Source organism: Megalobrama amblycephala, linkage group LG19 (assembly GCF_018812025.1).
Source record: "Megalobrama amblycephala isolate DHTTF-2021 linkage group LG19, ASM1881202v1, whole genome shotgun sequence".
NCBI classification, from domain to species: Eukaryota; Metazoa; Chordata; class Actinopteri; order Cypriniformes; family Xenocyprididae; genus Megalobrama; species Megalobrama amblycephala.
Window position 1 is genome coordinate 33597273 of NC_063062.1, and position 16023 is coordinate 33613295.

General features: G+C 40.1%; 2 protein-coding genes across 2 annotated transcripts in view; both read right to left on the bottom strand.

The window, feature by feature from the left end:
- LOC125254258 (gastrula zinc finger protein XlCGF26.1-like) overlaps positions 1–14954 on the bottom strand; it is a 53457-nt gene extending 38503 nt beyond the window's left edge. Inside the window, exon 1 of the mRNA XM_048168807.1 lies at positions 14901–14954. The gene's annotated coding sequence lies outside the window, so the exon portion shown is untranslated. The remainder of the gene's footprint in view (positions 1–14900) is intronic.
- LOC125254256 (gastrula zinc finger protein XlCGF57.1-like) lies at positions 724–14993 on the bottom strand. Its single transcript, XM_048168805.1, has 3 exons — positions 14901–14993; positions 14219–14349; positions 724–6676 (listed from the first exon to the last, which is right to left on the bottom strand). The coding sequence occupies exons 2-3, from the start codon at positions 14301–14303 to the stop codon at positions 5352–5354; spliced, it is 1410 nt and encodes a 469-aa protein (XP_048024762.1). The 5' UTR covers positions 14304–14349; positions 14901–14993; the 3' UTR covers positions 724–5351.
- Positions 14994–16023: the final 1030 nt, after the last annotated feature.

The following is a 16023-nucleotide window of genomic DNA, read 5'->3' on the forward strand; positions in this document are numbered from 1 at the left end:
TCATTTTTGGGTGAACTATCCTTTAATTACTCATTCTTATGTTGTTCCAAACCTGCAAGACATTTGTTCATCTTTGGAACACAAATTAAGGTATTTCTGATGAAATCCAAGAGGTTTCTGATCCCCAAGAGAAAGCAATGTAATTACAACTTTCAAGGTCTAAAAAAGTAGTTAAGACATTATTAAAATAGTCGACGTGACTACAGTGATTCAACCTTAATATTATGAAGCAATGAGAATACTTAGATTTTACACACTGAACCGGACTTAGAGATTCACACTGGAATGGACTCAGAAATTTCACACACTCTTAATTTGTGTTCCAACGATGAACGAAGGTCTAACCAGTGACGAACGACATGAGGATGAGTAATTAATGACAGAAATTTAATTTTCAGGTGAACTAACCCTTTAACACCCCAAACTCTGGAAGTGTCTTTCTGAGCTAACATTTCATTGAGGGGGTAGGCATGATATGGGCTTGAGGTATGGGCTCTACAAGGGTTTGACCATAGAATTGCCCATCTGAGTTAGTCTATACTGGAGTATGGCCACATACATTCATAAGTACATGAAAAATAAGTTAATTACTAAATAGTTAATAACTAAAATAATTGAACATGGCCAAATCACTTGTGATGAATATGGTGGAGTCTTGTAGGAATGTCAATTGTTCAGACAAGTATCTGAGATGAGACACATTGTAAGGACGCTGAGGCGGCGTTAGAATCCATGTGCAGTGTTTTATTGCAATCCACAGCAAACAAAGCCGAATCGACAGGCAGAGACATTAACGTGAGGCAGGCAGAGGTTCAAACACAATAAGGCAGTCCAATCCAAACAACAAAACAGAAGGGCAATCCAAAAGGCAGAAACAGAACAAACAGGCAATGGTCGTAACAGAATGGCAAACAATCAATGAAAGAAACACTCGGTAAGGCAGGTAAACTGGCAATACTTCGCAGTGAAGTGATGGCCTAGCCATGCTTAAATGTCTGACAAACAGGATGTGAACAGTGAAGCAGAGGAAGCGGCACACAGTCAGTACTCGGGAGAGGGCTCCCTCTGCTGGTGTGCCGTTACAGAATCCCCCCCCCGCGTCAAGAGCCAGACCCTTTGTCCAGGTTGGTAGGGAGGATGTGGGCGGCGTCGTCGGTTGGCCTGGATTTCTTGGTTCCTGACCGCTCGTTGCAGGCACACATAAGCACTCTCCCACACCCTCTCGCTATGTTGAATCCAGTCATCGACTGCAGGTACCAGGGATGGTTCACCTGACCACAGGAACATGGGAGGTTGATATCCTAACACGCATTGGAATGGAATTGGAAAGTCCAGTGGATGAATGTCTCAATGAATTCTGTGCGTACTCTACCCATGGTAGAAACTCGGACCAGTGATGCTGTTCACGACCACAGTATGACCTGAGATACCTGCCAATCTCCTGATTCAACCTCTCGACCTGACCGTTCGATTGTGGATGATAGCCTGAAGTCAGACTCACGTTAATGTCCAGTTGTTTGCAGAAAGCCTTCCATACTTGAGACGTGAATTGGGTTCCTCTGTCAGACACGATGTCTTCAGGTATACCATATGTTCGGAAGACATGATGAAACATAGCTTGGGTGGTTTCCATGGCTGTGGGAAGACCTTTCAGAGGGATTAGTTGGCAGGCTTTGGAGAACCGATCAATAATGACAAGGATGGTTGTGAACATTCGATAGAGGAAGGTCAGTGACGAAGTCAATCGAGAGGTGCGACCAAGGCCTTTGAGGGATAGGCAGGGGCTGTAACAACCCAGATGGTAGTTCCTTGAGTGTTTTAGACTGAGCGCAGACAGAGCAAGACTTGACATAATTGGCCACGTCCTTGACCATGCATGGCCACCAAAACGAGTTTTGCGTCAGATGAAGAGTTCGAGAAATACCGGGATGGCCAGAGCAGAGCGAGGTGTGGACCCACTGCAAGACTTGGACTCGGAGGATTGCAGGAACATAGTGCTTACTGGGTGGACAACCTGGTGGTGTAGGTTCATTTTGTTGTTCTCGTTGAATCTCTTCCATTAAATCCCATGTGACCGGAGCAATCATGATGGATGATGGCAGGATGGACTCTGGTTGAAACTCAGTTTGTGGGTGATCGTGTCTCCTGGATAGTGCATCAGCTTTGCTGTTCTTGCTGCCTGGGCGATAAGTGACCGTGAATTGGAATCTTGTGAAGAACAATGACCATTGTGCTTGGCGTGGATTGAGTCTCTTTGCGCTCTTGATGTACTCAAGGTTCTAATGATCTGTAATGATCTGGAAGGGGTGAATGGATCCTTCCAGCCAATGTCTCCATTCCTCTATAGCTGCTTTCATGGCTAGGAGTTCCTTGTTCCCGAAATCGTAGTTGCGCTCTGCATCCGTGAGCTTCCTGGAGAAGTAAGCACATGGGAACAGCTTGCCTGGTTGTCCATGGCGCTGAGATAGGACTGCTCCTATGCCTCAGTCTGAAGCGTCCACTTCCACAATAAACGGGAGGTTTGGGTCTGGGTGTTTCAGGATGGGTGCGGTTGTGAAGCTGTTCTTAAGGTTGGTGAAGGCTTGAGTGGCTTGGTCAGTCAATTTCAATTGCGATGGTTTGCCTTTTAGCAGGGATGTCAATGGTGCGGCTGTCATGCTGTAGTTACGGATGAATCTTCGGTAGAAGTTGGCGAAGCCCAGGAACCGCTGAAGTTCTTTAACTGTGTTGGGTTGAGGCCATTCGGTTACCGCCGTAATCTTTGAGTTATCCATTTCCACACCTTGATAACTGACGTTGTACCCTAAGAATGAAGTTCGCTGAACATGAAATTCACATTTCTAAGCCTTGACATAGAGTTGGTGTTTCAGTAGCCTGGTGAGTACGGTCCTGACGTGACTCTTGTGCTCCTCTTCAGACTTGGAGTATACCAGGATGTCGTCAATGTAAGCGACTACGTACTTGTTCATGATGTCTTTGAAAATCTCATTGATGAAGGATTGGAAGACGGCAGGTGCATTGGACAGGCCATATGGCATAACCCAGTATTTATAGTGCCCCCTAGTGGTCAGGAAGGCAGTTTTCCACTCGTCACCCTCTTTAATCCTGATGAGGTTATATGCACTTCTGAGATCTAGCTTGGTGTAAATCCTGGCTTCACGTAGCTGTTCGAGTGCTGCAGGAACTAATGGTAGTGGGTAACAGAACTTAACTGTAACTTGGTTCAAACCTCTTTAATCAATGCATGGCCGAAGTCCTCCATCTTTCTTTTCTACGAAGAAGAAACCTGCAGCTGCTGGAGAGGTAGATGGGCGAAAGAAACCAGAACTAAGGGCCTCTTCGATGTACTCCTCCATGGCTTGACTCTCAGGACGTGACAGGGGATAAATCTTACTCTTAGGTGGCATGGCGTTGGGCAGGAGGTCGATCGCACAATCCCAAGGACGATGAGGTGGTAGCAGTGTTGCCTTGGCCTTACTGAAGACCTCATGAAGGTCCTGGTAGCATGACGGGATGGCTACGGGTTTACACTCAGGACTTTCAATGCTAGTGGTTAAACATGGTTTCAGGATGCTGTGGGTTAGACAGTGAGAGAAACAAAACGGTGACCATTGCGTGATCTCACCATGGAGCCAGGAGATGACTGGGTCGTGAACAGATAACCAGGGGTATCCAAGGATGATTTCATGACGTGGAGAATCAATGACGTAGAACGTGATCTTTTCCTGATGGAACAGTCCGACTTGGAGCTGTATGGGCAGAGTTTGCTGAGGGATACCTTTTCCGATGGGCCTATTGTTGACGGCATTGACCTTGAGTGGAGGATTGCAGGATTGCGTGGGAATGTTGAATGTTGTGATGAGGTCTTGATGAATCAGATTGAGAGCTGAACCAGAGTCAATCAGCGCTGTAAATTCAAAGGAGTCACTATCAGTAGAGATCTGTACTGTTATAGTGAGTGATTTGGTGTTAGGGAGCAAGAGGTTATCAACACTCAGCCGGTTGTATTCAATAGTGCTCCTCCAGGCTTTGAACGGGCACGATGAGTTGCGATGAGTTGCGATGACCTGCTTCCCCACAGTAGAAGCACAGATTATTGATGAGCCATCGTGATCTCTCCTCACCCGATAGTCTGGTGACCCCTAGTTGCATGGGTTCAGGGTTGGCGTGATCGTTGGATTGGACAGGGCTGGAAACTGGCTGGGTGGGCATGTTTCCCAGATACAATGGCTTGACGTGTGCATGGTTGCTACGCATGAGATTGTCAATCTTGATCGCCAATGTAACATAGTCAGAGAAAGAGAGATCCTCACCCTTACACGCCAGCTCAGTCTGTAGTTGAATATTCAGACTGCGTTGGAACATGACCTTGAGAGAAACGTCATTCCAGCCACTTTGTGCAGCGAGCGTTCTGAATTCGATGGCGTAATCTGCGGCTGTTCTGCGGCCCTGGGTTAGCTGAATGAGACGAGTAGAAACATCCTTGCCACCTGCTGGATACTCTAACACATCTCTGAGTTGTTTCACAAAATACGTATAAGATATACAGATCAGATTCCCAGACTGCCGCGGCCCACTCAATCGCTTTACCAGTTAGTAAGGACATGAGAAATGCATATTTCTTTTCATCCGAATCAAAGTCACATCCTTGATGCATGAAGTAGATGTCGACTTGCCGGAGAAAACCTTTACACTGATCCGCTGAGCCATTGAATTTATCCGGTAAAGCAAAGCTTACCTTCCTGAGCATAGGCGGTGGTAGTGATCGTAGATGTTGAGGTAGTCGTTAGCCGCTTGAGCTTTAGCTAGTTGGTCTCTAAACTCCTTGAGCACATCGCCTTGATAAGCGAATGCGGCCTGTAGATTGGAAACATCTGCTGGATTCATCAGTGGCGAAGTATTATGTAAGGACGCTGAGGCGGCGTTAGAATCCATGTGGAGTGTTTTATTGCAATCCACAGCAAACAAAGCCGAATCGACAGGCAGAGACATAAACGTGAGGCAGGCAGAGGTTCAAACACAATAAGGCAGTCCAATCCAAACAACAAAACAGAAGGGCAATCCAAAAGGCAGAAACAGAACAAACAGGCAATGGTCGTAACAGAATGGCAAACAATCAATGAAAGGAACGCTCGGTATGGCAGGTAAACTGGCAATACTTCGCAGTGAAGTGATGGCCTAGCCATGCTTAAATGTCTGACAAACAGGATGTGAACAGTGAAGCAGAGGGAGCGGCACACAGTCAGTACTTGGGAGAGGGCTCCCTCTGCTGGCATGGCGTTACACACATTTAAAAAGGTAAACCTTAGCCAAAAAAAAAAAAAAAAGGCAAAATCAAATTGGATCCACATTCACCTGTTGTATGAATGTAGCTTTGATTTCACACAGATTTTTTGGTGCCATTTTAAACTGCTAAGCCATTTAAAACTCTTTCTACAAAAACAACAAAAATACGGGTTGACATTTGTGTGAATTTTCATGTGTATCTGTAAGTGTGATGACAAAAGAAACTTTTTATTACACCTATCACAATTAAATCGCCGCCTTATAGAGGGTTTGAAATTTCTCTCATTCATAAGCTTCTTTCCACACTCAGAACCTCGTAATTTCTTTCCAGAATGAGTTTGCGAATGACATTTCAGGTCTCTATGATATGTGAAACTCTTTTCACACTGAAGACACTTGTAAGGCTTCTCTCCAGTGTGAAGCCTAATGTGAACAATAAGGTTTCCTTTGAGAGCGAAACTCTTCCCACACTGAGGGCAGGTGAAAGGCTTCTCTCCAGTGTGAACTCTCATGTGAACCTCAAGGTTTGCTTTGTTTTTGCAAGTCTTTCCACAGTGAACGCACATGTGAGGCTTCTCTCCAAAGTGAATTTTTACATGATTTTTAAGATGTTTCCTGTCTGTGAAACTCCTTCCACACTGATGACATATAAAACAGTTCTCTCTTGAGTGAATCCTCATGTGGTGATTAAGAGTTACATTAAATCTGAAACTCTTTCCACACTGATCACATACGAACGGCTTCTCTCCAGTGTGAATCCTCATGTGAGCATTAAGGGTTGCTTTATGTTTAAAACTCTTTCCACATTGAGGGCATGTAAAAGGCTTCTCTCCAGTGTGAATTCTCATGTGGCTTTTAAGGTTTGCTTTTCGAATGAAACCTTTCCCACATTGTTGGCAGGTGAAAGGGTTTTCTCCAGTGTGAATTCTCATGTGGAGTTTAAGGCTTCCTTTTTGAGTAAAACTTCTTCCACACTGTTGGCAGATAAATGGACTCGCTCCAGTATGAATTCTCAAGTGGACTGTCAGGTTTCCTTTTCGATTGAACCTTTTTCCACATTGTTGGCAGATGAACAGGTTCTCTCCAGTGTGGACTCTCATGTGGGCTTTAAGACTTGGTTTTTGAGTGAAACTCTTTCCACACTGTTGGCAGGTGAATGGCTTTTCTCCAGTGTGAATTCTCACATGGACTTTAAGGTTTCTATTTTGATTGAAAGTCTTTCCACAATGTTGGCATGTGAAATGACCTTTAGTCTTTTGAGCTTTTTTTCTTGATAAAGTCTTTTCAGTCTGTGAGCTAATGAAAGGTTTTTCTTCAGTTTTGAAATCATTCTGGTCTTTTTCTTCAGTTTCATTCAATTCTTGACTCTCTTCTTTCAGTGCCTTCAGATCTAAGGTGAAAAAGACAAAAAAAAAAACAGTTTAATGGCACAAAACAACAGACATCAAAACTTTTACACATGTAAAGCATCAAAAAAAACAATGTCTATGCTAGATCCTACACACATTTAGCTAGCATCACAACCTCTTCTCAGCATGGCTAACTCTTGGCTTTCTTTAGGACTTGTCCCAAATACTGTCAAGCTGGCAGTTATCAAACCCCTTTTTCAAAACACTCATCATATCACAGAAACAGTGTTACTGAAGTTGCAAATGATCTGCTTTTGGCATATGATCAGGGTTACATCTCTTATGGTGCTGTTAGATTTTTCAACAACAACTAGGAAAGGGCACTGTCAGGCCTGGAGGGCAACTGTCCTACAGAGTTCAGTTCCATCACTAACCAAACATACCTGCAAGTAATTTTCAAAGAATCAGGTGTGATTAGAGATGGAGCTTAACTCTCCAGGACAGTGGCCCTTCAGGGAGGTATTCCAGAAAGTAGATCATGCAACATACCCAGATAAGTTTATGGATAAGTAAACTGATAACATCAACTTACAGTTTCAAAGTTACAAATTTCCCAAAATACCTTTAGATGAGGTTTAAGTGGGCATGACAACAAAATATAGGCCTATTATAATATAATAAACGTATGTAATTTATAATTATAAAGCATTGTTATGACAAACCAATGTTCATTTTGTCACACATCACACATCTAAAATTTCCTCATCACACACATCATTGATCTTAAAAGGTTGTCTTTTTTGCTGCTGGGCATTTTCTGTATAATATAAATTCTGTATGCACAATAGATCAATAGGTGGTGATATGCACCAACACTAACTAAACAAAAGAAGAAAAAAGAAGTATGGTGTGCTGCTGCTTAACATCCATTTCTATGGTGACACTTGAAATCGGAGATCCATTGACTATGTATTCAACATGCATACGAGTTAAATTCTGGGTTGTCGATAGGAGGTTGACTAAACAAACTCAATCTCACATGCTGTGCAGAGACCCACAGGCTGTGTTTTAACTGCAAGTCTTAATGCACAGATCCAATCTTTTGACCATACAAATTTTTTGGCCAGTCTGTTTACATTCACTGTAGACGTGACTGGTATCAGATATCCGTTTACACATTAATTCCCACCCATAATGATTGTGACTGAGAGCTTTACTATAGACATGTTAGACCCTTGGGTTTGGAGTGGCCATGCTATTAAAATTATTTACATATTTCACATTGGGTGACCATGATTACCTGCCAGAATGGATAAGTTAACAGCTGTTAGTGGATGTTTTGCAGCGCAAAATCTGACTGAACGGATATAGACTGGAAAAAAAAGCTAATTTGCGTTTGTTATTTTATCTACAGTCATTAGATCTACAATTCTAAAGTGAAATAAAGTAGCAGGTAAGATTCCATTTATTTGAATGAATTTGAATATAATGATAACAAGAGAGTGTGCGAGGGAGAGAGCACACGCACGAGAAAGAGAGAAGCCTAGCCAGTGAAGCTTTTGGTTTATTTAAAAAAAACAAAAACAAAAAACAAAAAAACAAAAAACCCACGACAGACTCTTTTAAATGAACTGGGCAGAGGTTGAAATTCAGCTGCTGAATGTGTGTGCAATTTCTTTCTAGGAAAAAATAGATGGACAAAGTTCCCATCTTAATAATAAGCTTGCCAATTTTAGTATGAGTGAATACAGACACGTCTGCTTCATAATACAACATAAAAGCTACCTTTTAGTAAGCAAATGTGTCACCCACACCTTGTGATGGCTTGGATTTCCAATGGGATTTGGATATGCATCTGATTTAAAACCACATTTGGAAGTGGCTCAGATCGTATGTGAAAAAATCGGATCTTGTGTGGATTTTTGTGCTTAGACGTGCAACAAATCCTGATCTGTCAGATGCGAGCTAAATATCTGATCATTTGTGCCAGTGAAAACGCAGCCACAGAGATGTGGTGGATATATTTCATAAAACCAGGTAATGCAACTCTTTCTCACATAACTGTTCTGACTTTGGTAGTAGCTGTGTAAAGAGCACAAAGACATGAGGGAAATAATGACCCCAGTTCATTATTACTAATTTGTTCCCTCGTTTCAGTTAAATCAAAACGAGGGAACTTTTTATTCAAAGGAGTGAACGAATTAATAAAACGAGGAACCAAATTATTAACTGGCCACAATGGGGTTTTTTTTCTGCATGTCATGTCCGGAGCTCGTAGCTTTGAATTAGCCTATATGAAAGCGGGAACTATACTATTTCGGGTCTATGACAGTTAGAAAGACAAAGACTAGTTAATTTTAGCTAGGTTAGCATACTATTTTTTTTTTTCCATTTACTCGGCAGCAGATATGAGCATCCAGAGATACTTCAAGAAAATGAGGAAGGGAAAACAGCACCACAGGTAAAACAGTCAAAGTTAGCATTTAGAGTGAAATAGCAGTTAATAAATGCAGAAGCCTTAATTAGTATTGTGTCATAATTTAACATGAAATTACAACAGCAGTCAACAAGGAAACAAAATGCAGAGACAGAACTATGATTCAGGCTTGTTTTCAGTTCAGTTGGTCAGAGATGATGCTGGCCTGAGCAGTGAGAGTGCTGAGGGAGATGAAGCCGCAGTGGCCATCAGTGTGGAAGCTGCAGGTGATCAAGCAGAATATGGTTCAGAGTGTCCCATTCACAGAGAGAGGGGCAGTGTTTGGCAAAGCAAGGAGAACTCTAATATTTAATCCTATAATATCAATGCATAATTCTCAGATTCTAAGCATCGCAGCTCTGGATGAAACCCCGACTGGCTGAAAATTCCTCATTTTAAGAACTGGCTGTCCTTCATCCAGGATGGTACAAATGTCACTTTTATTTCCATTATTATATTTTATTTATTTTATTAAATCTATATTGCAAATTTATAATAAAAGCTACTGTATAGTGTAAAAGTTTTGTCGAATCTGCAGGCAACACGGACCTCCAGTAAAGAAAGGCCTCTTAAAGTGAACTTTTATAGAGATCGGGGCTCTTGTATTTCGCAAGGATTATGTGGAGCACCACATCTTGTCAGACCATCATCAATATAGTGTAAAGGAAGAGGCCGCACTTGCTTCAGGTATATAATTGTAATAATGTGAATTTACTTAATTGAATAAAACCTGTTAACCATGTTTTGGCCAATATAATGCATTATTTCTTTGCCCTTGGTCTAGGCCAGAGGTGGGCAAGTTTGGTCCTAAAGAGCTGCTGTCCTGCAGAGTTTAGCAACTCGCCTTCCTATAGAGGGTGTGAATGTGACGTCACCGTCGACCATTATGACTGCGGTTACACCCACTGAATGGCACAAAGACTGAGGGGCAGCGTTGGGTTTCACTGTGAATGCCACAAAAAAAGAAAAGAGCTTTGCGATTGACTGTACAAATAGATTTAACAAGATATCTGAGGTATATTTTTATAGACTGCTACAAGCTGCAGAAAGCAGTAGCAAATGGATCGCTTCAATTCACAAAAACAACTGTACACCAGAGGAATGTGGATTTGCAGTTATTTTGTGAACTTATCAATTAAATATTTACCGTCTTATATTTACTTCTGCATAATTGGGTGCTTTTAAATAAACACTGACAAAACCTATACAAGTTTTAGGAACGGATGATATATATAACATTGTTATAAGTGATCACTCAGATTTAAACCTACCTATATTGTAGTTATATTGTTCACAGGTAGATTTGCTTTATGTATTTCTCCGGTGTTGAAATCAAGCACATATAAATATCAGGAAACACGAATCATGGCTGCATGTCAATATCCTTGGATTAGGTTTCTTTGAAATGTCATAAGGAACACTTTGAAGCCCAACTTTTAGTGTATTCATTTGTTTAACTCAGCTTTTCGCAGTTTCCCCTATTAAATACAGTCATGCAGCAGCTCTTCTGCCGCTCAGTCCAGCAGAGGGAGCGCATTCCGGTGGGAAAGTGATGTCAGTGCACACCCTCTATAGCTTTAGTACTCCTGAAGAGCTTGATTAGCTTGTTCAGGTGTTTGATTAAGGTTGGAGCTAAACTTTGCAGGACAGAGGCCCTCTAGGACGAAACTTGCCTACCCCTGGTCTAGGCTACTCAGTGAAGCAGGCTTTTGAGCCCACCATTGTTATTGAGCATGAGGCCATCATAGGGGCATTTAAATGTCTTTCCCGACCAACATGAAACTTGTGACCGCGATTTTTGAAATAGCAGTAGCAGCTAATCGAGCTAATAGCAGCTCGACTGTAATCTCCATCTATATACAAATGACAGCAATAGAGGTCGACCGATTATCGGTCGGTCGATATATCGGGCCGATATTTGTCTTTTTTTAATATATCGGCATCGGTCAATATATGCGTTTAGTAGCGCCGAATTAAAGCCAGGCACGTCCGCGGGCAGCCCTGTGTTATTTTTCACAGCGCATCACCGCATAAATGACGTGCTGTGAGGATAATAATATTATAGGCTATCAGCTCCTCTTTGAAAATGTTTTAAAAATTTTAAAACAAGCTGTTTAACACGAAATACTATTCTTCTCATTTGTTTCACTATATGTACGGGCCACAAGATAAATAATGGAATAAATTAAGACAGTTATATACCGTTATCAGCATATTATGTTGAAATTCGTCTCTGAGGGAAAATGTTCCATTACTGCAGCGTCAGGCAGCTCCGTCACTTTTACTTTGAATACTGACCGAAGTTAAGCTTTTACCGGCATAACTCTTCCTCAAAGTTTGCACGTTGCTTCTTGTGTGATATCCATTGGCTCCCCTTCTTGGTTGAAACTTTAGGCTTGCGGGGGGCCGCACGGATTTGCGCTACTCCACTGCGCAGAAGTGTATGACATTTGTTCGGAAGCATGGTTTGATGCAGACAACAGCCGGGTTTCCATCCAACTTTGCATTAATGAAAATTCAGCTCAAGAATATGTGCATCTGCATGTGTTTCCATCAACTGTGTAATAAAAATGGACATCAGACTAATGAAGTGATATGTTCCGACCAATGACTATATATGTCGCACAGTTATTATCCTCATTAAACCTGTCTAACGTTAACCGTCAAGAATGTCAGAAATCACTAAGAGTTTAGCACTGTCCTTGCATACAAGGCTGTGCAACATGAAAACGTTTTTAATTGATTTTTCTAAAGTTGTATTCATTTTATTTAAATGTATATTTAAGTTTACATTTATGTTCCAACAAACTTGAAAAATTCTGCTTGATAAATGCTCTAAAACTTTTATGTAAATGATTGACAGATTTTGTTTATATTAGCCTACCTGTTTTATATATTTAATACTTGGTCAGTTTATTGATTTGGTTATTTTAATACAGTGCAGTACACAAAATTAAGGTTCGAGAGATGGTTCAAGTCAGTGTTCAATAAATGATGTTAAGTTTAGAAATGTTGTGCATCCACTAATTATTAGTGTGACATTTTAGCATGCAAATGAAGGGGAAAACTTCAAGATATCGGCCCTAAAAATCGGCAGCACATATCGGCCATCGGCTGACCCTGAACTCTAAATATCGGCATCGGCTATAGAAAAACCCATATCGGTCGATCTGTAGACAGAAAGCCGTGTTTGGATACCGATGTAGGTTCGCAAAGCCATGAGCATCAATAGTAGTGAAATGAGGCTGATTGAATTTTCATTTTTGGGTGAACTAACCCTTTCAAGGGTGTAGATGATTTCAACATGTAACGCACTGTAGCCTTTTGCATTCTCCCATTGTACCTGCATGACGAGTACTCAGTTCTTCAATGCTTGAAATGTAAGTATTCAGTGTGTTTACAGAACTGCTCGTATCAGTGAATGAAATTGTCAACTTTTAGCCTACTGTAATTTAAACTCACAGTTGGACTCTCCATGCCAAGGGTGTCAAACATATGGTTCACAAAAGGTGTCTAATCCGGCCCGTGGGATGATTTGAACTATAATTTTTAAAAAAAAAAATGTAAAAAATAGAGATGCAAATCCAAATGTTTTTTTTTTTTTTTTGGTATATTTTGGATCAATCTTTTTTCCGGCTTTGCAAACAAAGTGCTTTGTAATAATTTACCAAAATTTAATTTGTGTGGAAATATTTATGTCTGTTAACACAGGCACACACTGGTTACGGACACAAAGAGGAGAACAGGCGCGCCAGCAGAGAAAACACTGCACCATGCACAAGCTCATGGTTCGTGAAATATAGGAAGAATAATATATATAGACTAATAAATCGGGGTTGATATGAATGTATCTCTGAAGGGAACTGTCTTCAGAAAAGTTTTGATGGCTTTTCCTCTTATCTCCGTATGAATAGGGTAGTAGCCCATTTATTGTGTACAGTGGTAACCATAGAAACGCTATATCACTGCTGTTCCATAAGCGCCACCTACTGTCAGAGAGTAATTCTGCATTTTCATTCAGTCCGTCTGCTGATTGTGTTTTGTTATGTAGCATAATGTCACAACGCTAAAGTCAGATCATGCTGTTTTTGCTGTTAATCCAGAAATTATACAATAATTTAGATGAAAAACAACTGATCATGCTCATGTTCATAACATCTTTGTTGGGACTGTGATAAAAATGCAGTGTTTGCCTCTAATATCAAAAAGCTACACATATTTTTTTTAACAAATAAACAACAAATAAATTTGCTTTAAAAAAATCTGCAACCAGTATCAGAATCAGCCAATTTGCTTCTAAAAAATTGTAATTGGCCATAAAAAATCAAAATAGGTGCATCATTAATAAAAAAATATTTAAAAAAGCATTATTTAAAAAATCTAATAGTCTTTTTGCTGTAAAAACAAATGCAGTTTTAAGGAGCAGTGTACTAGTTTTCTTACAAATTAATTTGTTGTTTATATGGTTAATATTAATGCAACTATCAGAGCACTAAGGTTTTTTTATTATTAATTCGGCCCGCACATGGTTATTTTTTTCCAATCTGGCCCTCAACCTACAATGAGTTTGACACCGCTGCTCTATGCTTATTCTAGCTGGAGAAAAGCTGTTGCTTTTGTCATTGTGGCGAACAAAAGCACTACAAGTTCTGCGAGCACTGCTGTTGAGGTGGAAGATGATCCAGTGTGTTTGACAAGTTCAGAAACATTTGTTCACACAGTCACAACATAAGACTGAATGAAAAAATCTTGTACAGCAGGGGCCTGTTTCAGAAAGGAGGTTAAGTGAAAACTGAGTATGCTAACCCTGAAATGAGGGAAACTCTGGGTTTTCCATTTCAGAAAGGGTGGTATCTCAACCCCGAGAAAGCAGGGTAAGTCAAGCCTGTTTCTGAAAGAGGAGTAACTTATACTCAGAGTCAGTTACCATAGTAACTTTCAGTAAATTTCAGTCTCCTCCCCTTTTTAAAGCACAAGCGATGCTATAATACCTCAAAATACCTTTAATGCAGTTTATAATGAATGTATATATTTAATGCTGTGCATGGATCAGTAGCACATTGCAAACATGTCTTATGTGAAAGCAGAATGAGCGACTGAAACTAACCTGTTTGTTCTTCAGTTTCTTCATGTTTCACACTGAACACTTCTTCAATCTTTATTTCTTCACTCTCCTCTTTAATAAACGCCATCTTTATAATAGTGTGTCACGAGATCTCAGATGAACCAGGAGTTTTCCTGTGTGTTTGAACAATGTGTCATGTTTAAGATGAGAATAAATAACAGAAACAAAAGGTGTGTCTCAATCAGATAGTTCAGTAGTCAGCACACTGATGAGAGTCAGTCAATTAGCCAAAAAACAACTCAAATTTGTGTTACAAATTAATTCATAAATAACGTTTGTAAATGTTATCATTATTCACGCATGTGTTCTCTGTTTTGATCAGCAGCATCGTCAGTGAATCGAGCGCTTCGAATCAGTGAATCATTTGGAGAAGGAATCGGTTCAACTGTCTCGGGGTTTTGTTTTTTAAAAACATCAATTTCTCCCATTATTACTTGTCAGAGACGGAGTTCGTGTTTACGATAAACTGATTCACGATATATGGAGCGAAATCAGACGCAAATTAATCTGTGTGGACGCGCTTTACTAACAAAAATACAAAGACAAAGCACTGCAGTGTTACATTCAATTACAGCTCATTCATTTTACAGTTATTGTAAAAACTATAAAACAGACATAACGGTTTGTGTCGCATCAAGCACTTTAAATGCGTAAAAACACAAACCTTTCTTCAACCGAATCATAACAGTCGCAGGAGCGCGGCGCAGCTTTATGATGTCATATCGCCAGACCAAAATAAAAGTCCTGTTCACTCTGCTGTGTCTAAAAACACAAAAGTGCATACAAATAGATGGTAAAATAGATGTCAGAGGAATTCAGCGGGGGGTTTTTTCTTGGTGAATTTAATCGTCCATTGATGTGTTGAAAATGTTAAGAACTAATGAAAGAATGTGAGATTCAAATGGTAAAATTGTAATGTTTGGGTACAGAAACCATCTATACACTGTAAAAAACAACAACAACTTTAAGTTCAGTCGCTGCCTTTAATTTTTAAGTGCTATCAACTTGGCTGTATAAGCCATTTTAACTTAAATTATATTAAACTGACTTTGAAAAAAAGAATGGCTTATTTTGATGAGTTAAAGTAATGTAAAAAAACATATGTTGTTATGACTTATTGATCATATCATTTTTTACAGAGTAGCCTACCGGGGGTTGGGAACTAATCTAACTAAAACCTTTCACTAACTAATTTTCTTTTGAAAAAAAAGTATTGTACAAGCAATGCACTTTGGCAAGTAGGGCATAAATGACAAAAAAAAAATACAAAAAAGATGTGCACATCCCACAAATCCAACCAGGGTTCAAGTGCAGGAAAAAAGAGACAAACATAATGTAAATCATGATAAACACTTTATTGTAACAACCTTTCAACCATCAGGTCTTTGTCAGGCACAAACTAGGATCTTTTTTTTTTTTTTTTTTTCTTTTTTTTTTTGCTTCAGTTTGTCTCTTTTGTCCTGCACCTGAGCCCTGGTTGGGTTTGTATTTTGTTTTTTGTATTTTTTGTATTTGAGTGATCTTTTTGGCTGTAGCTCTCCCTTTTCTGACTCCATCATGGCAGATGAAGAATTTATTTCTCTAAGTAAAACATTTGAATTCAGTGAAGCGGATTATTCACATTCTATTCTGAAAGACTCTATTTCTGATGAGAATGACACTTGAAATGTGAGAGATGTTGACAATTTAATCATCTGCTTCAATGAGAAGTTAAACAGTGTTATCATGCTGTGACTTTGAGCGACTATCTACGTGAGAAAATTATTAAAAATACATCTTTGTGTCTG